The 26,985-nt window shown below is 44.5% G+C and overlaps 1 protein-coding gene across 2 annotated transcripts in view; it reads left to right on the top strand.

The window, feature by feature from the left end:
• LOC126272279 (uncharacterized) overlaps positions 1–26,985 on the top strand; it is a 424,623-nt gene that overhangs the window by 104,739 nt on the left and 292,899 nt on the right. For both annotated transcript variants that reach the window (XM_049975032.1, XM_049975031.1), the window contains exon 3: positions 1,558–1,702. In XM_049975032.1, coding sequence (XP_049830989.1) covers positions 1,558–1,702 — 145 coding nt within the window. The remainder of the gene's footprint in view (positions 1–1,557; positions 1,703–26,985) is intronic.

The raw sequence follows: 26,985 nt of genomic DNA, 5'->3' as shown, positions 1-26,985 counted from the left end.
CCAATTTTTTACTAATGGTGTAATCGGTTACTAATTGGTTATATCTCTTTGATATAGTCATTACCTTAAGTGTATTACCAGGTGTAGAAGTATGAAACGGTAATTTCTCTATATAGGGTGCTAGCCGTCAGTGTAGGGCCCGTTAGACCGCGTCTGCAGCGCCACCTGCTTCCTGTAACGGCCGACGACGAATGTCAACAGACAGTAATCCGGTTCCATATATCGGTATCTGTTGCAAACACTTAAACATGTCTAGTTTCGTGCCTACGAACTACGATTTTCTGTTATCATTTGAAGAAAACTGCTGCAGCATCGCATCGAATGCTTGTCTAAGCTTTCGGCGAACATGCTCTTGGGAAAATACAGTGTTTCGAGTGGTTCAAAAAATTCGGATGTGGTGATTTTGACTTGAGAAACGACGAGCACGGGAAACCACCAAAAAAGTTCGAAGAGAACGAATTGCAGAGCTTATACGATGAAGATGATATTCAATCTCAACAGGAACTCGCGTAATAGTTGAATTTGACGCAGTTAGCCGTTTCTCTTCGGTTGAAAACTATGGAAATGGTGCAGAAAGTGGGAAAATGAGTTCCGCATGAACTGAATGAAAGACAACAAGCAAATCAAAAGACCACTTGTGAAATGTTGCTCGCCAGATACAAAAGAAAGTAATTTCTCCATTGAATAGTGACAGGTCGTAAATTATGGGTGAATCCAGGCAAACCATCGACATCCACTGCAACACCAAATCGCTTTGGAAAGAAGACAATGCTCTGTGTTGGTAAGATCAGAAGGGTGTCATCTATTACGAGCTGCTAAAAGCTGGTGAAACCATTAACACTGATAGCTACCAACAGCAAATGATCGATTTAAATCGAACATTACGTGAAAAACTACCGGAATATGGAAGGAGACAGCACAGAGTCATATTGCTCCATGATGGTGCCCCATCACACACAGCAAAACGGGTCAGGGTAACGATCGAGGCGTTGAGTTGGGAATCAATGTGGCATGCGGCTTATTGCCTAGACTTGGGTCCGTCCGATTATCATCTGTTTGCATAGCTGAGACACGCTCTCACTGAACAACGCTTCAAGTCATATGAAAATGTACGAACATGGCTCGCTGAATGGTTCGCTTCAAAAGAAGAACTGTATTTTGCCGTGGCTTTCATAGCGTGCCGGAGAGGTGGGAGAAATATATAATAGCAATGGAGATTATTTTGAATAAAATATTGTTTATCAGTGCAAACAAGAGACGTGTAAGTATTGCAACCAAATTCCGGTTTCATACTTCTAGACCTTGTGCATTTAAAGAGAGCTGCCGTTGATTCCAAGGAGTGTAGGTTTTATTCAAGACTACCTGCATCTTTCGTTTTTGTTGATCGTTCTTGCTGGTTTCGGTAAGCCACAAATTCATCAAACAAACCTTCGAAGACACTACGCGTCATCGTACCTTGGTTATCAGTTGATGTGGTAAGATTTCAAATGAATCTTTCGAACGTCTGCCCAACCTGTAATACGACTAATCCCATGAAACGTTACTTCGTTTTTGCAGGACAATCCCCTGCCGTACGGTGGCATCGATGGAACCTGGGGAAACAGACACCTTTTCACTTGCGAGCCGAAGCATGGCCTGTTGGTTCCCATCGCCAAAGTCATGCCGGAATACGAGCTGTTCAAGTGGCCTATGCAGCTGAAAGGTAAGTCTTTCCACAACTATTCCCGTACTGTATCAGCATGTATTATTAGGACCAAGATTACCCGGCGGCGGCTTCGCAATCTTGCTTTCAATGGACTATATGCTGCCTGCAAGCGATACAAGGTACGGACTAATAAACTGATAAACTGTAGGCGCTGTCGTACTCCTTATATGGACCAGCCTTCAGACTGTGGACCAGAGCCCCGCATAGCGCCTGCCTGCCTAGTGCCTGCGATACGCAATGTGGCGTTACGTTCATTTATTCATTTAATTGCCGATTTACCGGTATGTAATCCACATAAAAATTTCTCCATCGATCAAGCAGCCTCAATAATTTCATTATTTACATACTCTTTCTGATGCTATCCAAGCTCCCTGCTGTGTACTGGTTTAGAAATTAATTGTAAAGTATTATTGTAGCTCTTATACCAGCACGAGAGAGAAAAGGTGGTAGCAGATTAGCAGGGACGGCCCTAGCGATTGACTTCTTCAACATATTCTGCAATACATTGACGTATCCGCCTCAGATAGCCGAAGAAATTGTATGTATGAAACGTATTGGCATATTAAAACGGTGTGTCGGAATGGGACTCCAAAGCGGGACCTTTGCCTTTTGCGAGCAAGTGCTCTAGCAACTGAGCTACCCGAACACGATTCACGACCCGTCCTCACAGCTTTACTTTCGCTATTACTTCATCTCGTAACTTGCAAACTACACAGAAGTTCTCCCAAGATTTTCATGACTAACACTGTAGCAGCTGTGCTTGGGTAGCTCAGTTGGTAGAGTCTTTTCCGTAAAAGGCAAATGTCCCGGGTTCGAGCCCCAGTCCGCCAACCCGTTTCAATCTTCCAGGTAGTTCAGATGACTCTGAGCACTATGGGACTTAACATCTGAGGTCATCAGTCCCCTAGACGTAGAACTACGTAAACCTAACTAACCTAAGGACATCACACACATGCACCCCGAGGCAGCGACCATAGCAGCAGCGCGGTTCCCGACTGAAGCGCCTAGAACTGCTCGGCCAGGATGGCTGCCAGGTAGTATTTATTATACATACAGTTTCTTTGCCGACTCCACTGCAGAGTGAAAAATTCGTTCTGGAAACATCGTACAGGTTGGGGCTAAGCCATGTCTCCGCATTATCCTTTTTTTCAGGAGTGCTAATCCTGCAAGCTTCATAGGAGAACTTCTACGAAGTTTGGTAAGTAGGAGATGAGGAAGTAAAGCTATGAAGAGGGCTCGTGACGCGTTCTTGGGTAGTTCAGATGGATACCGGCACGGTAGCTCAGAGTGTTCGGTCAGAGATGCGCTGGCCCTTTGTAATAAAAAAAGAAAAGTAAAGCAACCAACGACCAACTTGAACGGATGTCCTGTGACGTCCGCCCAGACCTAGCGCAACGAACATAAGCGATCAAAATGAAGAAAACAAGGTGGTAGGGCACTGGCCGCAAATGGCGAAGATCCTGGGTTCGAATCCCGGCTCGGCACACAGTTTTAATCAGTCAAGAAGTTTCATATCAGCCCATACTACGCCGTGGAGTGAAAAATTCATTTTGAATTGTAGATCTAGTTCCATAAATCACAGTAACTAAAATTCGTTGCTCGTGTGAAATACATTCAAACTTTTCGAAAAACCGAACATCATCTCCTATTTTAAATAATCTACAGAAATTTCCTCTTCGCAGCTTGAAAATATAAGTAAATTATTCTCAAAATATTAGTAATAAATGAGATCTGTAAATTGCATCCAAAAGTAACTTTTACTCACTTCAAAGTAAAACTGATTGTAACTCCACAAGATCACAGTAATCACTTAATAACATTAATACTTCATGGAACCAGATATTATACATGTTCATTGTTGGGAATTAAAGTTCTAAAAGCCGGCCGCGGTGGCCGAGCGGTTCTAGGCGCTTCAGTCCGGAACCGCGCGACTGCTATGGTCGCAGGTTCGAATCCTGCCTCTGGCATGAATGTGTGTGATGTCCTTAGTTTAGTTAGATTAATTTGGTTCTTAGTTCTAGGGGACTGATGACCTCCGATGTTAAGTCCCATAGTGCTCAGAGCCATTTGAACCGAGGTTCTAAAGCTTTAACTGAAAACAGAACTCCCCAGGACAATACACGTGTGCTGCTCTGAAGAACGACGGCCTTCGACACATTGGCAGCCGGTGAACAGGCACACGATACAGTTCGGTCTTCAGAGGTGTCGCATATTCTATCGGTGATAGTTACACGTAAAAAAGAATATAGTTATGAAAGTAACGTACAGGAGTTGGACAAAAGTATTGAGGCGCCACGAGGAATGCAGGCTTCGACATAAATGCAGGTGCTAGACAACACTACAGGTTGCGCTGTTGTACTTGGTCACGAACGGCACCTGTGCTGTGTCCTCAACACGTTGCAAGTTTCAGTCGTGGTCAGAAAGGTGTTGTGTGTAGTTGTGAGTTCATTATGTCGGGATTCAGTGCGTTCAAAGGTGGGCAGATTGTTGTGCTCGTATGATGGGTGCTACCGTAAGCATGGCGGCTTATGTGTTTGGCACCGTACCGAGGATTTATGCCGCGTACAGAGGAAGAGGAAAAACGCCATCCGCTCTGTCGCAACGTGGACGATAGCGTCTGTTGTGGGATCGTGACAGATCGTCATTGAAGAGGATTGTAACCAAAAATAACGGGACCGCAGCCTCAAAAGTCTCTGGAGAATTGAATGTCACACTCTCAAATCCTATCAGCACAAAAAAAAAAAAAAAAAAAAAAAAAAAAAAAAAACAAACAAACCACGAATGGAGCTCCATAAGCAGCGAATTGAAGGGTGAGCTGCGCAGGTTCGAATCCTGCCTCGGGCATGGATGTGTGCGATGTCCTTAGGTTAATTAGGTTTAAGTAGTTCTAAGTTCTAGGGGACTGACGACCTCCGATGTTGAGTCCCATAGTGCTCAGAGCCATTTGAACAATATTAGGCGCACTACGAATGTAGTGGTGTGGTCATGTTGGGAATGTGGGTCTCACGGGGAGCGTGCAAGGGATAAGTCCCTGCAGGCGCACTATCTTCTGTGCCCTCGGTGGCTCAGATGGATAGAGCGTCTGCCATGTAAGCAGGAGATACCTGGTTTGGGTCCCGGTCGGAGCACACATTTTCAGCTGTCCCCAATGATGTATATCAACGCGTGTTTGCAGCTAGGATGTCGATTTAATTATCATTTCGTAACAGGAAAACGTGGTACCGAAGAAAAAAAAATGTCGACTACTAAGGAATGGAAGAAAGTTATTTGCCGGATGACGCTTTTTTAACACTGTTTCGAATATCTGGACGAGTTTACGTCCCAGGAGCGAAAAATGGCGGAGGTTCGGTCATGATTTCGGCAGCCATATCGTGTATTCCACGGGAACCATGGTTGCCCTGCAACGTCGCATTACTGCCAAGCGTTATGTGACCATTTTAGGTGATCAATTTCACTCCCTAGTTCCCCAATGATGATGCTGTGTTAGACGACGAGAGAGCCCCTGTTCACACAACTCGCAGGACTGGTCTTGTGAGCTCGAGAATGCACTGTCGCATCTCCCCTCGCCACCAGTCACCAGATCTCAGTATCGATGAGCCTTTGCGGTTTGTTTTAGAGAGGTGTGTGCGCGATCGCTATCCACCTCCATCAGCGAACCTGAACTTGCCGCTATTTAGCAAGAATGGTACAGGATTCCGATTTAAAACCATATAGGACACGCATTTATCCACTCGGAGACAACTGGAAACAGTTTTCAATTCCAACGGATTTCGTACTTCGTATTAGGCATAGTAGTGAAGGCAGCAGAGGATCAAGTAGGTAAAAAGACGAGGGCTGGTGGAAATCCTTGGGTAACAGAAGAAATATTGAATTTAATTTAAGAAAGGAGAAAATATAAAAATGCAGTTAATGAAGCAGGCAAAAATGAATACAAACGTCTTCAAAAATGAGATCGACAGGAACTGCAAAATGGCTAAGCAGGGATGGCCAGAGGACAAATGTAAGGATGTAGAGGCTTATCTCACGAGGGGTAAGATAGATACTGCCTGCAGGAAAATTAGAGAGACCTTTGGAGAAAAGAGATCCACTTGTATGAATATCAAGAGCTCAGATGGAAACCAGTCCTAGGCAAAGAAGGGAAAGCAGAAAGGTAGAAGGAGTATATAGAGGGTCTATACAAGGGCGAAGTACTTGAGGATAATTTTATGGAAGTGGAAGAGGATGTAGATGAAGATGAAATGGGATATACTATACTGCGTGAAGAGTTTGACACAGCACTGAAAGACCTGAGTCGAAACAAGGCCCCGAGAGTAGACAACATTCCATTAGAACTACTGACAGCGTTGGGAGAGCCAGTCCTGACAAAACTCTACCATCTGGTGAGCAAGATGTATGAGACAGGTGAAATACCGTCAGACTTCAAGAAGAATATAATAATTCCAATCCCAAAGAAAGCAGGTGTTGACAGATGTGAAAATTACCGAACAATCAGTTTAATAAGCCACAGCTGAAAAATACTAACGCGAATTCTTTACAGACGAATGGAAGCCGACCTCGGGGAAGATCAGTTTGGATTCTATAGAAATGGAACACGTGAGGCAATACTGACCTTACGACTTATCTTAGAAGAAAGATTAAGGAAAGGCAAACCTACGTTTCTAGCATTTGTAGACTTAGAGAAAGCTTTTGACAATGTTGACTGAAATATTCTCTTTCAAATTCCAAAGGTGGCAGGGGTAAAATACATGGAGCGAAAGGCTATTTACAATTTGTACAGAAACCAGATGGCAGTTATAAGAGTCGAGGGGCATTAAAGGGAAGCAGTGATTGGAAGGGAGTGAGACAGGGTTGTAGCCTCTCCCCGATGTTATTCAATCTGTATATTGAGCAAGCAGTAAAGGAAACAAAAGAAAAAAAATCGGAGTAGGTTTTAAAATCCCTGGAGAAGAAATAAAAACTTTAAGGTTCGCCGATGACACTGTAATTCTGTCAGAGACAGCAAAGGAGTTGGAAGAGCAATTGAACGGAATGGACAGTGTCTTGAAAGGAGGATATAAGATGAAAATCAACAAAAGCGAAACTAAGATAATGGAATGTAGTCGAATTAAGTCCGGTGATGCTGAGGGAATTAGATTAGGAAATGAGACACTTAAAGTTGTAAAGGAGGTTTGCTATTTGGGGAGCAAAATAACTGATGATGGTCGAAGTAGAGGAGATATAAAATGTAGACTGGCAATGGCAAGGAAAGCATTTCTGAAGAAGGGAAATTTATTAACATCGAGTATAGATTTAAGTGTCGGAAAGTCGTTTCTGAAAGTATTTGTATGGAGTGTAGCCATGGATGGAAGTGAAACATGGACGATAAATAGTTTGGACAAGAAGGGATAGAAGATTTCGAAATGTGGTGCTACAGAAGAATGCTGAAGATTAGATGGGTAGATCAAAAAATGGTTCAAATGGCTCTGAGCACTATGGGACTCAACATCTTAGGTCATCAGTCCCCTAGAACGTAGAACTACTTAAACCTAACTAACCTAAGGACATCACACACATCCATGCCCGAGGCAGGATTCGAACCTGCGACCATAGCAGTCCCGCGGTTCCGGACAGTAGCGCCTAGAACCGCACGAACACCGCGGCCGGCAAGTTGGGTAGATCACATAACTAATGATGAAGTATTGAATAGAATTGGGAAGAAGAGGACTTTGTGGCACAACTTGATCGGTTGGTAGGACACGTTCTAAGGCATCAAGGGATCACACTAAGATTCAGAAGGATGTAGGCTGCTGTAGGTACTGGGAGATGAAGAAGCTTGCACAGGATAGGGTAGCACGGAGAGCTGCATCAAACCAGTCTCAGGATTGAAGACCACAACAACAACATTTGGGCATGGTAATGTGTTGTGTTTTTAGTGCGTCCACCGCCTGCACCTCTATTTTGAAACATAATAAAACTTGTAAAATGCATAGTATATAAAATTGGTTGGTCGCTGCTACAAAATAGTTTTGCAGATGACTTTGTGACACCACAGCAAGTCCCTCTCAAGTGTTCGAGAGGTATGGCTCCGTAAACATCGTGCCGTATGTAGCCCGAAACCCTTTTGTGAATAGCACATCCGCACAACACTGGGGAAGTTAGACCGTTGTCCCCTTGAATTTTCTTCTTCATAACCACACCAAAGAAAAATTAATGACCCCTGGAGATATCACCAATAGCATGTAACACCATCCCCCCATCGCCGCCGCGGCCCTGATAATGGCTTCTATTCGGTGAGGGTTTCTTCGCGTATGCCACATGCAGCTGAAATCGCTCTATTAAATTGGTCCCGTGGACCTAGTAGATTACGGCGATGTTGACTGCTGCATTTCACCGGCTACTCCAAACAACCACAGACATGTTCTATAGCATTAGGATCAGGCGATTTATCGGGCTAGTTGCAGTGCGATAGGTGTCAGAGTATTCGTCAGACCAGGGGCGATTGCGTGCAGCCCTATATGGCCTCTTGTCGTCTAGGAAGGCAGGAATATCTACACCATACTCATCATGAAGATGTAGAAAAGCCGACACTTTTCAATTAAATAAACTTTACCAACAGCCGTATACTTTAGGTTGTTTTATTTTATTTAGAACGCAACCAGTTTCGGCAATTCATTTTGCCATCTTCAGCCTCCATACGCTTTTTCGAACGAACGAGCTTATCGTATAGCGCCATAAAACTGGATACTATGAATCCCAATCAGAGTGCAACTGATTCATACGAAAGCGTGAAAGAACGATTGGGATTCACGGTATCCAGTTTTATTGCGCGATGCGATGAGCTCGTCGATTCGAAAAAAGCGTATGGCGCCTGAAGACGGCAAAATGAATTGCCGAACCTGGTTGCTTTCGAAATGAAATAAAATAAAATAACCTAAAGTATACGGCTGTTGGTAAAGTTTATTGAATTGAAAAGTACGTACCAGTCGATGTCCCCTGGTCATAGTGGCATGACAGAGACTGAGGGCTACACTTACTCGCTGGGAATGTTCAGATAAATTTACTAGTTTATGTTTGCGGTAACCTGAATGAGTGCGCTCAAGTCATGGTACCCCGAATCACTTCTGCCCTGAAATACAACGTCCACACCCTGCGGGGTAAACACCTCACCGGGCCGTTGGCGCACTAGACTAGCTGCATCATTTAAATGGGGACAAAATTACGATTCGTCGAATCACAATACACCCCTCTCGCGAGTTACTTCAAAAATTGCTCCTAGCACTATGGGACTTAACTTCTGAGGTCATCAGTCCCCTAGAAACTTAGAGCTACTTAAACCTAACTAACCTAAGGACATCACACACATCCATGCCCGAGGCAGGATTCGAACCTGCGACCGTAGCGGTCGCACGGTTCCAGACTGAAGCGCCTAGAACCACTCGGCCGCACCGGCCGGCCATTCTGTTGTCTTCACAGTGTTTACTCGGAAACTGGTAGAGATGGACTTGCGTTTAGGTTATGTTTTTAACTGTTATTTCATATTTCTTGTAGAATTTAATGTTTTGTTCCGCACGGAATCACATACAACAAGATCAAACCGCATTCGTTTCCATGTAAGTTGCTGTGGGCTGGAGCGCGTTGCTGACTGCATAGCTATCAGGCGCAGCTCCTCCACAGTTTTGTCCAAACAGCGTCTTTCTGCATGGGAGCCCCCGAGACAGTGGGACATCCGTAAGTATTTGAACATGATAAGGCTCTCTAAAATATGATACATACGCGCAGGGCCGTATTTAGGATGTATAGGACTGTAGGTTGAACCTCTTGGTATTATTGGGTCCCTACCAGGAGAAATTCTGTGTTAGCTTACGTGCACAAATAGCATCGTAGCAGTTTTAGAATTAAAATCCTGTTACACTAAATTTTAGTATACATTTAAGTTTTAATGAATTCATGAGAGCAAAAAACTAAAATCATTAAATATTCAACAATATTTATAAACATAGCTATTAACAGCTATTTCTTTTTAAAAAGGTTTTAAAATATTAAGATATATGTCCACGCAAACTTCAGTTAAAAAAAAAATATAACTCCCATGTTTGCTAGCCAAATGCAAGATACCAAAATGAACGTATCAACGAAACAGATTTTACCTTCATTCAATTCAAATCTAATACTTTCGGAAATAATCGGAATTAAAATGAAAATTTTAATTAATCATATAGGCTAATTCTTTTGCCGCTTCACTTCATACTGATTAAACAACAATACTTAAAATATTACTTTCATTACTGAGCGAAACGAAAATGTTTAGCCTGTTGTGGCGGTTCTCGTATTTAACGGCTGAACAGGTTGGGGTTTAGCAGATAAAAATTCAATCTCCAGTTACCGAGTGCTCGCTTCAACCTAAATATCAGTAGTGCTAATCATTCATAAAAAGGGGCTTAACACACAAAAAACGAATATAGTAAAATATACAGTACATAGTATTACTAAGGCCCTAAATTTGCTTCTGTCTGCCTATTGTCCCGTACTTCCTATAATAATGATAGTTCCGCTGCTCCTTGCGTATCCAAGGAATAATCCACCACACACAAAGAATAATTATTTCTCCCTAAACATGGAATATTCTTTAAATTAAAAGAAACCGTGAACTGTATTCTAGTGGAAATAATAGTTCACACAGTCACTCAAATCCTCACATCACGTTAAAGAGAAACAGTGAACTGTTGAAATTAATCCTTCATGTGTATTCTGAAAACACATATACAGTTATTGCGCTTCTTGCCATCTAACTGTCCGTCTTTAAGTGAAATTCAATGAGTTACATCTGTCAGGAATGGACACAAGGTAAAGACTGACTGTAATACATTCACGTATTTTATATTCTGGGCTTCCATAGCTGTGGAAAAGCATGATGTTAAGAAGAATTCCGCTAACAGCTCGTAAAATTGTTATTTTATTAACATACAACCCGTTTCGCGGCGTATACAGTGTCTCAACTTTGCTGATATTAAAATTAATGAAGGTGATATCTAAAATATACTCATAATATTATAAGGTCATGGGTGTTCCCATCGCTCTTAGTTGAGATATATTATTCAGTGAGTGTTGTCTATATTACATTGACGAACGAAGGGTAGCAAAGAGCTAACTCATTAATTTCGTAAAAATTAGTGGTGGGTAGATCGTTTAGTTATAGACCTCGCCAGCAGTTTTTACGAAATTAATGGATTAAGTCTTTGTCACCTTCCTTTGCCAATGTAATGTAGACAATATTCACTAAATAATATAATATGACTAGGAGCGATCGATGTGTACACCTATGATCTTCTAACATTGAGTATATTTTAGATATTATCGTTATTAACTTTCATATCCACAAAGTTGAGCACTCTTTACCTTGTAGATTGCACATGATGATGCGGCTACAGGCCGCGAAACCGGTTGTGTATCAATAAAACAGTTTTACCAGCCGCACGGGATTCGCCGAGCGGCCTAAGGCGCTGCAGTCATGGACTGTGCGGCTGGTCCCGGCGGAGATTCGAATCCTCCCTCAGGTATGGGTGTGTGTGTTTGTCCTTAGGATAATTTAGGTTAAGTAGTGTGTAAGCTTAGGGACTGATGACCTTAGCAGTTTGTCCCATGAGATTTCACGCACATTTGAACAAGTTTTACAAGATGTTATCGGAATTCTCCTTGTTATCATACAGTCATGGGATCGCTCTTCATTCTGCAAGAAACAGCGGCAGACAGGTTGTGTAGCACAGCTTGCTCCTTGATGATCATTTCGCGCCTGCACTCATCCACGCTGATCAGCTGGGTACGATGTTCTCCAGTATGTGGTGCCGTGTTGCGTCTCGTGCACTCTTTGATGGCGATATGAAACATATTTTTCATTAACATTAATACTAGGATTTTTGTCCGCTTTCTGTCTCTTCCGTCACTCAGCAAACGTTTTCAGTGTATCAACCTTGAGTTACCATGTGTGGTTGTACTGTTAGGTTGTCTTTTAATACAGAGGTTTGGAGTTGTTTTGGATCAACTTCAATTCTGTTGTTTGTGATCATAAGTGAAAGGTGCAGCCTTAGACCGATCTTAATATTAGAAAAATCTTTTTTCATGGGTCTTGTTTTGGATGAAATGAAGTATGTAAGAGTTCGCTTTTTGAGAAATGTAACTCATTAACTACTAGCAAAATTCCGTTTATGTTTCATTTAAAAGTCGCTACAGTTTTGGTAACTGAAGTGCCACGTTTTTTACTGGGTACCGTTGGTAATTCGACGAGAGGTAGGATAGGGTATGGAAATTTAATGCTGACTTAATTCATACCAGCTGTCCACTAAAAAATTCAGCCGAATAAGCCCGTACAATATAATTAAGTCTGCATCTTTTACGATAATGAGAGGGCCCGCAGCAAAGTAGTGAAACCAAAAATTGTTATTTTAGATTCTTGTGGAGTAGGCTTGTGAGCTGCAGGCTAGTGTACGAGAATCATTTATATACTATACGATCAGCTCCAGTCTTTTGGAGATTGGTAAAGGAATCGCCTTTTAATTTTTTATATTAGAGTACAACATGGTGCTGGTGTGATGCGATTTTAACATTATTATAATATCTGTCATTGCTAACACAGTGGCGGCTCAGAAACTGGCCGAGTAGTTTGTTTACAGTGAGCGTTTGAAGAAACAGTCTGTAACATGGCTATGTGATACTGTTTCATTTTTCTGCCACTATTTTGTGGTTATTATATTGAGAGTGCTGGGCATGTTTGCTTGGGTGGAAGGACTTACATTTGTCTTGCTGGGAAGTCTCTAGTTCCTGTTTGTCGGCAGAAGGCAGTCAGTGAGTCTCATTGGGAGGGACGATCTTCCCTAGGGTGTTGAGCAGAAGTGAAGCCGTGACCCGCTCCATGCTTTTGTTGGCTGAGGCGACGCATGTCCTCGACGAGGTTAGGAACCACCATACTGCCACTGCAGTCCCCATAGAATAATTAAGTACGACATTTATGCCTTTTGTGTATGGACACCGTGACGCCAACTGACCAGCGTAAGAAAGTTGATTGCTTTTGCTCCAAATTTTTGCTGTATCCAGTCGCGTGAGTTGTTTGGTCTGAAGAACTTGGCTAATTGGTGAGACATTGTTTCAGGCCAGTGCCAACTATTGTATGTCAGTATGCATTTTGTACAGAAAAGTTGGAAGTTTCCGCTGCGTTCCCCTGTTTCGTTATGAAATATGTGATATTCTACTTCGTCACATTGGCAATAGCATTGAGTCATCCCCTCCATGTGGAGGACTTTCTTTTTTTTTTAATTTGAGAGTTCAGAGCAGAAAAGGAAGTTTCTGGGCTATTCGTCTCCTAGCCGTCACCTGGCGCTTATTGGCGCACCATGTCTGATTTTTGGAGAAATGTACCGATATGCGTTGCAATTGCGGTACCATGATCCATATGCCAAGCCTCTCGCGACTTACTTGTTGTGCCATGCAGTGTATGTTGTTTGATTATAATTTTTGGTCTCGTTTGCCTCATTAATATTAAATTCAGGAGCTCCACAGATGAAGAAATTTGCTAGGTTTTCTCCATACAGTCTTCCACATAATTTGGTACACCCCTCACCCAGTGTTAGAGCCATTTTGTGTAATTTCCACTGAGATTTTAGAGGACTTTGCTGTCTGTCAATTTTATGTGAATTTTGTATATCAGAAAGAGAAAATAAAAATTGTTGCACTCAGACTTGGCATAGATTTTAATATCCCTGAATTTGTCCTACAACTTTTCATTGTCCAGGAAACCCACAAATAAGAAATATATTTTGTTTTAATTGTATATCTACGTTGTTGTTCTCATTGTGACTTTGATTTCGTTGTGTGGACAAACTCAACAAACTGCTGTTTGAAGTTAACTGAGAGAATCCCGCACCCCATCCTCACCCCATCAAGTTTCGAGTCTTGTGAAAAAATTTCACGTTATCGTTTTCGATGTATGATTTCCTACGATCAATATAATTGAACGTATTTTCATTCAGGTTAAATAAAGGTAAGTGATAATTAAATTTTTCGAGCAGTTACGTATTTTAAACGTTGAAACCACATTTAAATGTTGAAATATCTTTGTGTAAGACTGTATGAGTGATAACCGAAAGGAATTAATAAATTTTTCAAAAAACTGTGGTGATAAGTCACCTTCAGAAGAGAGTGTGCACAGTAAGTTTGCGGAATTTGGTCGAGATTGTGCTCATGTCAGAGACGAATTTCTTGAAGGTCGATCAAAATCGGTTGTTGTATCAAAGGAGCATCGTGCTGCGCGCAGCAGAACTAAAGAGGATCTGCACGTGTCTTATGGTGCGGTGTAGCTCTCCTTAGGGGATGTCGAAGACACATCATATTGGATCTCGCACGAACATTTAGCGGCAAATAAGATCTGTCCCGATTTATTCTTCACAATTTGTCCGAAGGCTCAAACGCAACATCGTGTCCACTAGTATAAGGAAATACTTGAAAATGCCATTGCGGAAATGCAAAATCCAGATGCACTATCTGATCTAAAGTATGCTGACACCCTCTGTAATTTCGGAATTGATGTCACGAGAGGCAGAACCACCAGAATAAAAGGAGGGAGGACCGAGCGAAGTAGCGCAGCGTTTAACACAATGGGCTCGCATTCGGGAGGACGATGGTTCAAACCCGCCTCCGGTCATCCTGATTTAGGTTTTCCGTGATTTCCCTAAATCACTTCAGGCAAATCCCGGGATGGTTCCTTTGAAAGGGCGCAGCCGACTTCCTTCCCTAATGCAATGGAACCGATGATCTCGCTGTTCGGTCCCGTCTCCCCAAATCAACCAACCAACCGAAGCAGAGTGGGCAGTATTGTGTTGTCAGAAGAGTAGCAGTAATAGTGGAATAGATCGTCGCTCAGGAGAGCTCAGTGACTTCAGACGTGGGCTAGTCATTGAATGACACCTCAGTAACAGTCCATCGGAGACATTTCAGCCCATCGAAATCTGCTGAAGTCGACTGTTGGTGAAGTGATTCTGAAGTGGAAGGGCGAAGGAATAACCACAGGTAAGGCAAGACCAGTCAGACCTCATGTACTGACGGACTGGGAGAGTCCAGCATTGGCAAGAGTGATTGTAAAAAATCGCATGAAATCAGCGGCACAAATCACTCGCGAATTCCAAAGTGCTACCAGCAGTCCAGCTAGCACAATGACCGTCCGTAGGGACCCGTAAGAATGGAGTACAGTGGTCGAGCAACCTCTCATAAGCAACACGTTTCTGTAGTCAGTGCTAAGCGACGCCAATCCGTTGGTAAGATGGAGAATGTTATCTGTCGTCATGTGTAGTGGCACCTGTGAAATGCAGCTTAGATGGTGTGGGGGCGTTTTTCGTTGTTAGAATGTGTTCTAGTTATTGTCATTAAGAAAACGCCAATTGTGGACGGGTGTGAACTTATTTAGAACATTGTGTACTGCTTACAGTAAAGGAACGTTTCGGAGGCGATGACTGCTTGTGTCAGCGTGACAATATACAGTGTCATACAGCAGCATCTCTGAGGCAATGGTTTGTATACAGTAACATTCCTGAAATTGACTGACCTGTCCAGAGTGCCCACCTGAACCCAATGGAACACCTTTGGGTTTAGGTACAATGGCGACTTCGGTCCGGACCCGGCGTCCACTATCACCAGAGCCTCTGGTTTCGGTTTTTGAGGAAGAATAGGCTGCCTTTCTCCCACATACATTCAGACGTCTCACTGAAAATTACCCAGCAGAGTTCAAGCTGTTATTAAGGTGAAGGGTGGTCACACCTCATGTTGAAGTCCTCCAATAGTGTTTCTTTCTTTTTTTTTTCTTTTTGCGCTATGGCAGTTAACATCTGTGGTCATCAGTCCCCTAGAACTTAGAACTACTTAAACCTAACTAACATAAGGACATCACACACATCCATGTCCGAGGCAGGATTCGAACCTGCGACCGTAGCGGTCACGCGGTTCCAGACTGAAGCGCCTAGAACCGCACACCGGAAAGCGCCACTAATAGGTGCCTAGTTGCTTTTGATCAGAAAGTGTTCAATATCGTAAGAGGAGACGATATTTGAGTCTATTCGTATCTGATCGAAGTTAAGGAGCAGCCAATTATTTGTGTGTTCCAAGATGAAATAAGTTGTAGTCCGTCTGCGAAGCACTCCAAGATAATGAACACTTGTTTATTTGGTTATAATGCACTCGACATGACCACTGCCGTTCGGCTGTGATGAGCACCCTCATTACTCGAATTGATTGAAATTTATTTTGAGGACCAAGTTTCTTAAATTTGAATTGCACTGGGCAACAGAATTAAAGGATCAGTTTTTGGAAGCCACATAATTATCTCACATTCCGACGCATAAGTTTGGAATTAGCCTGAAATGTTACTGAAGCCAACTTCTGTACTGGTACAAAGCGTGGCGCCCTGCGACGTCACCTTCGGGTTTAAACAGCAAGGTGCCATGTGAAGGAAAGGGCCAGAGCTCAGAAGTTTACGGGTGCTGTAAGGTGGATTAATGATGCCACATTCAAACCAAAATTCTGCCAAAGCCGCTGTGGACGTGTCACACCATGAGAAGGCCGTTACAGCCCCTTTTATCCACTTTTCATCCCTTCTTTTGACGTCTCTGTGACACCCAGTGTTGAAATCACTCGGGTTTCTTACGGTTAGCTGAAGAAAACATTTCAGACACACTGCCGCTCGGAATCCACAAGAAAAGACCTCAGGGGCTGGCATAAAGGACCTCAATGAAACCACCTCTTTCCCTGTGGCATTGATTCCCATACATTTCGTGGTCGAAAACGACAGTTTGAAGTCTGACGGGCAACAGGGAGATGTTCCCCACAGCCTTTGACACTGCTCACACGCTCGGATGTTTCAACCCTTGCCTAAGAACCCTGTGGGACTGCATCGCCATTGAGCATGATGACATCCCTTTGGAGTGCAGCATGACCGCTATTTTTGGGAAACTGAATGGGCAGAAACCACTAGAGCATGATCGAAGCAGCATGCTTTTCAACCCTCCTGTTTTCCGTCCTTGTGTGGCGTGATCACGCGAGAGTGCAACATTAACAAGTGCGTGAATAAAACAGCAAAGCGTCCATATATGACATCTCAGTTCGGCAACACCGTCGGTGCACCAACGCAACTTTGTTTAGCACGTTACAAATGTACCTGCCAGAAACTTCGACACCAATTCAGCCTGGCGGCTGCTCTAGCGTCTGGGGTCTAGGGAACGTGTTCGACAGCACTACCTTCAGACACCGTGTACACTCGTAACGTGCTCAACAAATTTGCGTGTGTGGCACCGAAGGTGTTGCTGAACTAGGGGTTCTCACTGGGGCCCTCTACCGTTTTATTCACGCACATGGCGCGGAGCAGGACGGCTGAGAAACCGTGAGTACCCTTTGCTACTTTGGATCACTTTCGAATTTTGTCAAATAGTTTTCAACGGTCCCTAGTGGTTCCAACCCGCATACGAGACCAAAAATTGGGGTCGCGCTGCACTCCAAAGGGGTGCGACCATGTTAAATGTGGATGCAACCCCATAATGTCCTTAGAGAAGGGTTAAAACGTCGGAATGTATCAGAAGTGTCAAAGGTTGTCAGGAACATGTTTCTGTTCCCAGAATGAGAATTTCACTCTGCAGCGGAGTGTGCGCTATATGAAACTTCCTGCCAGATTAAAACTGTGTGCCCGACCGAGACTCGAACTCGGGACCTTTGCCTGTCGCGGGCAAGTGCTCTACCATCTGAGCTACCGAAGCACGACTCACCGCTGTACTCACAGCTTTACTTCTGCCAGTATCTCGTCTCCTACCTTCCAAACTTAACAGAAGCTCTCCTGCGAACCTTTCAGAACTAGCACTCCTCAAAGAAAGGATATTGCGGAGACATGGCTTAGCCACAGCCTGGTTGATGTTTCCAGAATGAGCTTCTATAAAGTTTGGAAGGTAGGAGACGAGATAGTGGCAGAAGTAAAGCTGTGAGTCCGGCTGTGAGTCGTGCTTCGGTAGCTCAGATGGTAGAGCACTTGCCCGCGAAAGGCAAAGGTCCCGAGTTCGAGTCTCGGTCGGGCACACAGTTTTAATCAGCCAGGAAGTTTCATGTTTCTGTTGCCTATCGCACTGCGAACGTCCGTTTTCGACCACGAAATGTGTGCCCTGGTGGGCGGTGGGTGGTTTCATTCTACATCTACATCTACATCCATACTCCGCAAGCCACCTGACGGTGTGTGGCGGAGGGTACCTTGAGTACGTCTATCGGTCTCCCTTCTATTCCAGTCTCGTGTTGTTCGTGGAAAGAAGGATTGTCGGTACGTCTCTGTGTGGGCTCTAATCTCTCTGATTTTATCCTCATGCTCTCTTCGCGAGATATACGTAGGAGGGAGCAATATACTGCTTGACTCTTCGGTGAAGGTTGTTGTTGTTGCTGTGGTCTTCAGTCCTGAGACTGGTTTGATGCAGCTCTCCATGCTACTCTATCCTGTGCAAGCTTCTTCATCTCCCAGTACTTACTGCAGCCTACATTCTTTTGAATCTGCTTAGTGTATTCATCTCTTGGTCTCCTTCTATGATTTTTACCCTCCACGCTGCCCTCCAATACTAAATTGGTGATCCCTCGATGTCTCAGAACATGTCCTACCAACCGATCCCTGCTTCTAGTCAAGTTTTGCTACAAGCTTCTCTTCTCCACAATTCTGTTCAATACCTCCTCATTAGTTATGTGATCTACCCATCTAATCTTCAGCATTCTTCTGTGGCACCACATTTCAAAAGCTTCTATTCTCTTCTTGTCTAAACTATTTATCGTCCACGTTTCACTTCCATACATGGCTACGCTCCATATGTTCTCGAAACTTCAACAAAAGCCCGTACCGAGCTACTGAGCGTTTCTCCTGCAGAGTCTTCCACTGGAGTTTATCAACTCCGTAACGCTTCCGCGATTACTAAATGATCCTGTAACGAAGCGCGCTGCTCTCCGTTGGATCTTCTCTATCTCTTCTATGAACCCTATCTGGTACGGATCCCACACTGCTGAGCAGTGTTCAAGTAGCGTACTGTAACCTGCTTCTTTTATTTTCGGATTGCATTTCCTTAGGATTCTTCCAATGAATCTCAGTCTGCATCTTCTTTACCGACGCCCTTAATGCCATCCCCCCCCCCCCCCCACCCAAGTGTTTTCATGACCATTCTGTGCGACGGTGTGTCTGAAATGTTTTCTTCGGACACCCACAAGCAAACAGAGTGATTTCAAAACTGGGTGTCGCATGTGCTCCGTTCCTAATCAGCTTGTCCTCAACGACACTACCCGTGCTCTTCTTTTAAGCCTTATTATGCGAATTATTTTTGCAGCTTTCGTCCCTCGCCTGTTTTTTTTTCTCCACCGAGGTGTTCCGCTGTTAACACGGTTGTTTGTGCTGTTTACCCACAGTTCAACAACCTCTTAATCTGAAATTTTCTTTTTTCTAGTTAAGTGATTGATTACATTTGTGCGGTAAGGAAGACGTTTCTGAGACCTCTTCCTCCTGATGGCTCAACGGTGGTTTATGGCGCTGTCATCTCGTTACTACTTGATGAACTTCCACGTACATGTTATCTCGTTCAAGTAGTCTCCAAACCCTGTTGCCATTATCACAGGAAAAGTATATGATTCAATTTAAAAAAAAAATATGTAGGTGCCACAATTCTGTAGATATAAAAGACCTTTCTTCGTTCTCTGTACGCAAGGGGTGTCCCAGCTTCACCGGGCGAATAACACAAATCAAGGACAGGGACAGAATAAAAAATCTGGAGAAAGTGCGTTTTTTTTACTGAGCTAGAGCAGGTACTTATTTATTTATTTACTACCTTTTTTACCCGTGGCTTCGTCCGTGTGCGCATATCTTACCTACAGGATGTTCAAAAGCGTGTGGCATGTTTTGAGAGGTGGTAGTAACCATCAAAACAAGAAAAACTCCGATAAATATGTGCCGGGTAAGCCATGCTTTGAGAAATTTGTGCGCTAGTCCATAAAAGCTACGGTTTTTTGGTCGTGAATGTATCTGCCTCCTGACAGATAAGGTAAATATAGAATAAACAAATACTGCAAGGCCACAGTCAAAGCCTCGGTGATTCGACAACAGATTTCACTAATGTTCAGGTCTCTCTGTATCGACGTCCTCTGGTGTGTGCACCAGTCTGAGCATTGGGTAGTCTACAACCAGTTGTGTTGTTTGCGTCGTGTTGTAAGTACTGTAATTCGGTCTTGTTGGTGTGTGCTATTACGCAATAAATTACTTCCAACGCTGGGTGCTTATCGTGTTGTCGTATCTGCCTTTAAATAATCGCTTGATTGTTATGTTTACTGGTATTGTGATTTTGTACTGTCCTGTACACGAATAGTTAAATATATTTTCTTTTCCCTTCCACGTCTTAGCAACGGAAGCATACTATTCTACAAGTAATGTGGCTGATATGAATTTCTGCTACGGGGTTAGTAACTGGAAGTTACATGCGATACCGTGCCCTTTACCGTAATACACTACTGGCCATTAAAATTGCTACACCAAGAAGAAATGCAGATGATAAACGGGTATTCATGGACAAATATATTATATTAGCACTGACATGTGATTACTTTTTTACGCAATTTGGGCGCATAGATCCTGAGAAATCAGTACCCAGAACAACCACGTCTGGCCGTAATAACGGCCTTGATTCGCCTAGGCATTAAGTCAAACAGAGCTTGGATGGCGTGTACAGCTACACCTGCCCATGCAGCTTCAACACGATACCACAGTTCATCATGAGTAGTGGTTGGCGTATTGTGACGAGCCAGTTGCTCGGCCACCATTGACCAGACGTTTTCAGTTGGTGAGAGATCTGGAGTATGTGCTCGCCAGTGCAGCAGTCGAGCATTTTCTGTATCCAGAAAGGCCCGTACAGGACCTGCAACATGCGGTCGTGCATTATCCTGCTGAAATGTAGGGTTTCGCAGGGATCAAATGATGACAAATACACACTTCCAATGTGCGTTAACCGCGATGTCGCCAAACACGGATGTGACCATCAAGATGATGCTGTAAACAGAACCTCGATTCATCCGAAAAAATGACGTTTTGCCATTCGTGCACACAGGTTCGTCGTTGAGTACACCATCGCAGGCGCTCCTGTCTGTGATGCAGCGTCAAGGGTAACCGCAGCCATGGTCTCCGAGCTGATTGTCCATGCTGCTGCAAACGTCGTCGAACTGTTCATGCAGATGGTTGTTGTGTTGCAAACGTCCCAATCTGTTGACTCAGGGCTCAAGACATGGGTGCACGATCCGTTACAGCCATGTGGATAAGATGCCTGTCATCTCGACTGCTAGTGATACGAGGCCGTTGGGATCCAGCACGGCGTTCCGTATTACCCTCCTGAACCAACGGATTCCATATTCTGCTAACAGTCATTGGATCTCGACCAACGCGAGCAGCAATGTTGCGATACGATAAACCGCAATCGCGATAGGCTACAATCCGACCTTTATCAAAGTCGGAAACGTGATGGTACGCATTTCTCTTCCTTACAATAGGCATCACAACAACGTTTCACCAAGCAACGCCGGTCAACTGCTGTTAGTGTATGATAAATCGATTGGAATCTCTCCTCATGTCAGCACGTTGTAGGTGTCGCCACGGCGCCAACCTTGTGTGAATGCTCTGAAAAGCTAATCATTTGCACATCACAGCATGTTCTTCCTGTCGGTTAAATTTCGCGTCTGTAGCGCGTCATCTTCGTCGTGTAGCAATTTAAATGGCCGGTAGTGTAATAGCCACGTCGCAAGAGTACTATTCGATAAGGTGTTTTTCAACGTCTTGAGCACATAGGTTCTCTAGTAGCCCAAAAGGTGAAAAGTGCACTTCCTGAGTCGGTCCAAACGTCAGAGGGAGGAGCGTGTGATATATTTCCTAGGCGAAAGAACCCGTGCGCGACGGCTGGCGGCGGCAGCTGAGGATTTTAGTCATCCTCTTATCTGGGCGGCACCACATGAACACTTTCTGTATCCATACCATCTTCAGCGCTTCCATACACCGCAGCAGATTGCAGTTCTGTGAGTGGCTCTTGTGAAAGTGTGCTGCAGATCCACTGTCGAAGATTTTATTTACCAACGAACCGGATTCGCAAAAGATCGAATTGTGAACTTTCATAATCAGCATGTGTAGGCCGATGAAAATCCCTATCCGGTTGCAGAAGGAAGGCAACAACATCGTTTCTCCATCAACGGGGCGGACATTCTTGATGATAAGTTGCTAGAGCCATACACCTTACCCCAGAAATTAAATGGGGCTCATTATAATCAATTTCGCCGGCCGCTGTGGCCGAGCGGTTCTGGTCGCTTCAGTACGGAACAGCGCTGCTGCTACGGTCGCATGTTCGAACCCTGCCTCGGGCATGGATGTGTGTGATGTCCTTAGGTTAGTTAGGTTTAAGTAGTTCTACGTTCTAGGGGACTGATGACCTAAGATGTTAAGTCCCATAGTGCTTAGCGCCATTTGAACCATTTTATCATCAATTTCTTTTTACGGCATTCTCAAATGGTATCCGTACAAGATCCATATCACACAGCAGCTTGCACCACAGGACGCACAAGGACGTGTTGACTTCGCTCTCCACTTTCTCGCAAGGATTGAAGTTGACGAGGGCTGGCCCTGCACCATCCTATGGACAGACGAAGCTAATTTTTCTTGACGGACGAGGTGAACACACAGAACTGCTGATTGTGGGGATCTTCACCTCCAGTCACTGTGCACGAAGTGGCTCTGTATGGTGAACGTGTCACCGTATGGTGTGGCATCATGGACACGTCCATCATTGGCCCATTCCTTTTTGAACAGGTTGGCACTCAGTGACCAAAGACGTGCAGTGTGACTGGCCAGCCTTACTGCGATATGCTGCGCCAGCATGTCATACCCGCCCTACAGTAGAGAGACACACTGAACTCAGCAGTTTTCATGAGAGATGGGGCTCCACCGCAGGTCGCTCGTGAAGTTGACCTGCTTCTTCGAAACACATTTGGAAACGGTCGAATTATCAGCCGATCGTTTCCAAATGCTTGGGCGGCACGAACACCTGTTCTCACTGCCCTGAGTTCAGGGTTTACCAGGGGGACATTCACACATGTGCTGACCTGAAGTGCAGAGTATCAAGAGAGGTAGCCAACATACCCACGGGCATGCTTAATTCTGCTGTGCAGAATGCAATCCTGCGCTTTCAGGATCTCGTGGATCCCGGGTTCGAGTCCCGGCGGGGTCAGGAATTTTCTCTGCCTCGTGATGACTGCGTGTTGTCTGATGTCCTTTGGTTAGTTAGGTTTAAGTAGTTCTAGGTTCTAGGGGACTGGTGACCATAGATGTTAAGTCCCATAGTGCTCAGAGCCATTTGAATCATTTTGATCTCGTGGACCCGCCGTAGGTTCTAGTCCTCCTTCGGGCTTGGGCGTGTGTGCTGTTCTTAACATAATTTAGTTTAAGTAGTGTGTAAGTATAGGGACCGATGGTGGTTCAAATGGCTCTGAGCACTATGGAACTTAACATCTGAGGTCATCTGTCCCATAGACTTAGTACTACTTAAACCTAACTAACCTAAGAACATCACACACATCCATGCTCGAGGCAGGATTCGAACCTGTGACAGTAGCAGCAGCGCGGTTCCGGACTGAAACTGCTAGAACCACTCGGCCACAGCGGCCGGCAGGGAACGATGACTTCAGCAGTTTGGTCCCTTAGGAATTCACACACATTTGAAAATTTCTGGACACTATGGACGCGACATTGAGCCCCTTTTGTAGCAGCAAGGGTACCGGTACATAATGGTATTATATACCGTAGCAGCGCATTAAAAGTGTTTCTCTTCCCCGTGTTCTTGATATTAATGGTGCGAAGTCTGGTCCTCGTACGGTATAACCGTGTTATAACGTGTTAAATAAGAAAAGTTTAATTGTAACAACCCGGTAGTTAGTCAATTGACTTGAGTCATCTACATCTACATGATTACTCTGCAATTGACATTTAAGTGCTTGGCAGATGGTTCATCGTACCACAATCACACTATCTCCCTACCATTCCACTCCAGAATAGCGCGCGGGAGAAAACGAACACCTAAACCGTTCTGTTCGAGCTCTGATTCCTCTTATTTTATTGTGATGATCATTCCTACCTATGTAGGTTAGGTCAACAAAATATTTTCGCATTCGGAAGAGAAAGTTGGTGACCGAAATTTCGTAAATAGATCTTGCCGCGACGAAAAACGTCTTTGCTTTAACGACTTCCATCCCAACTCGCGTATCATATCTGCCACACTCTCTCCACTATTACGTGATAATACAAAACGAGCTGCCCTTTTTTGCACTAGAACCTGATGTGTCAGCAATCGAACAGTTGCGTGTAGATCGACAGATGTGGTACGTGACGCATCGGGGGCGCTTCCTGCTATCCGACTGTGCAGCTGAAACACGACGCTGGAGAGGTGGCTGCGTCGTTGAGTCACCCGCGCGTCGGTCAACAAGCGAACCCGGCGCCTGTCAGCCCACGTACACGGTATGTTTTCCTGTGCGCGGAGGGAGCCTCTGGGCTAGAAGCCACTCCCAGCAGTTGCATTGTTTGCGGGCGCGCGGACGGGCCGTTTGGTGGGCGAGCAGAACCTCCACGAATGTGGGCGCCAAAAAACGGCTGGAGGCAGTCAAAACTGGAGAGCATTAGCGCGGGAGCCGTGGTCGGAAGGTGTATTTCGGTTCACGGAGATCCGGCAACACGGGGTCCACACGCCGCGCGCGGGCACCCAGCCAGGACAGCCGCCACTGGCCCTGCACCGGCTGCCCGCGTCCCCACCAGAAACAACGCGCCTGTCACCCGCGGACGCTGTCAGCAGTCTCGAAAACCACACGGAAACTAGCCAAACAAAACGTGATGTCGCTCACCGTAATCCTGAAAACTACAAAGCGCGACTGGAGAGCTTATTTAGCCAGTATAGTTTAAATTAGACCATATCTGACGTTTAGTGCGTGAAGCTGCGACGTTGTCGCGACAGGTACAGTCGGCAGGCATCCGCCACAGCGCTCCGCGGCAGGAGCGGCTTTTCTCGGATGATGCTGTAGTATACAGAGAAGTTGCAGCATTAGAAAATTGCAGCGAAATGCAGGAAGATCTGCAGCGGATAGGCACTTGGTGCAGGGAGTGTCAACTGACACTTAACAAAGACAAATAAATGTATTGCGAATGCATAGAAAGAAGGGTCCTTTATTGTATGATTATATGATAGTGGAACAAACACTGGTAGCAGTTACTTCTGTAAAATATCTGGGAGTATCCGTACGGAACGATTTGAAGTGGAATGATCATATAAAATTAATCGTTGGTAAGGCGGGTGCCAGGTTGAGATTCATTGGGAGAGTCCTTAGAAAATGTAGTCCATCAACAAAGGAGGTGGCTTCCAAAACACTCGTTCGACCTATACTTGAGTACTGCTCATCAGTGTGGGATCCGTACCAGGTCGGGTTGACAAAGGAGATAGAGAACATCCAAAGAAGAGCGGCACGTTTCATCACAGGGTTATTTGGTAAGCGTGATAGCGTTACGGAGATGGTTAGCAAACTCAAGTGGCAGACTCTGCAAGAGAGGCACTGTGCATCGCAGTGTAGCTTGCTGACCAGGTTTCGAGAGGGTGCGTTTCTGATTGAGGTATCGAATATATTGCTTCCACCTACTTACACCTCCCGGGGAGATCACGAATGTAAAATTAGAGAGATTCGAGCGCGCACGGAGGCTTTCCGGCAGTCGTTCTTCCCGCGAACCATACGCTACTGGAACAGGAAAGGGAGGTAATGACAGTGGCACGAAAAGTGCCCTCCGCCACACACCGTTGGGTGGCTTGCGGAGTATTAATGTAGGTGTAGATGTGGGTGTAGACCGCACCAATGCGGTGGCGAGATAGGCTCCTGCCAAGAGGGACCGCTCAAAAGAAAAAAGGTTGTAGAAAAACGAGACGGTTGAAGAATTGACCAGGTGAGGCACGTGAACACTGCTATCCCTCATGTTCCTGTCTCCTGCTTACGAAAAGAAGCCCTTACTCCGTCTTGCGACTGCCAACGCACGATGTTGTCACACAGTGATTTCCACAGTTCCATTTCGGCCAAGTAGCGTCATCATGGAACGAATGCTATCGAACAGACGCATATCGGTAGCATGGTTTAGGTGGGAACAGTGCGCTTGGATCGTACAGCTGCTATCTACACAGCTTGCTCTTATTCCACAATGGAGTGCTCGCTGCTGCTTCACTACAGTATTGTAGGATCTCGAAAGTTAGGGAGCGGTTGCTGTAGCAGGTATGGAAAACAGCTCTCACAAATATCTCTCTCTTCATCTAACTTTAATTTCCTGGTGTGATACGCCTTAAATGAAGATGAAGGCCATTGACATGGCTTTCCATTTTTTCTTTCTTTTTTTGTTTTAGGTATGAGTTAAGATATGCTTATTTAGTTAGCCAAACATCGAAATAGTTTTGAGGATATTTTTGATACTGTTATTGGCTGCATCATCTTGTCATTGCTGTTTCAGCAAATTAAAGATTATAAAAACTACCGAACTTCGAGTAGCCTGTCAAATTTAGTGACCTTGTCGATAGGATACGATACATCTGCTAAACTTGGTTACAATGACGCAATCAACGAGTTTGCTTCGCTTCATGCAAGGAAATGAAAAATGAAACTTTAGTAAAAACACACTTCTTGGTAAGAGATAATTTTTCAGTTGTCACTTACAGCCTTTTCTTTTATTTCTAAGCCGCGCGGGATAGCCGCGCAGTCTTCGGAAACTTGTCACGATCCGTACGGCTTCATCCGTCGCAGGTTCGAGTCCTCCCTCGGGCATGGGTCTGCGTGTTGTCCATAGCGTAAGTTAGTTTAAGTTAAATTAAGTAGTGTGCAGGCTTAGGGACCGATGTCCTCGGCAGTTTGGTCCCATAAGACCTTACCACAAATTTCCATACTGTTTTATTTCTAATAATAATGCAGTGTTCATTACATATGAGGAGCAAATATTGCAAGTTTTTAAGAAAATGTATATAATTTGTAATTATGTATATAATTAGCTATCGCGAAATGGGGGAGATACTGCCGCAGACTTGATCCGTGAATGGAGTGGCAGTCAAGTCCCATAGTGCTCAGAGCCATTTGAACCATTATTTGGAGTGGCAGTCATTAAAACAAAGGCCTTTTTCGTTGCGACGGGATCTTCTCATGAAATTTCAATCAGCAGTTTTCTCCTC

This window comes from Schistocerca gregaria, chromosome 5 (assembly GCF_023897955.1).
Source record: "Schistocerca gregaria isolate iqSchGreg1 chromosome 5, iqSchGreg1.2, whole genome shotgun sequence".
Lineage (NCBI taxonomy): Eukaryota > Metazoa > Arthropoda > Insecta > Orthoptera > Acrididae > Schistocerca > Schistocerca gregaria.
The sequence above is the reverse complement of the archived record's forward strand: the minus strand, read 5'-3'. Positions and strand labels throughout refer to the sequence as shown.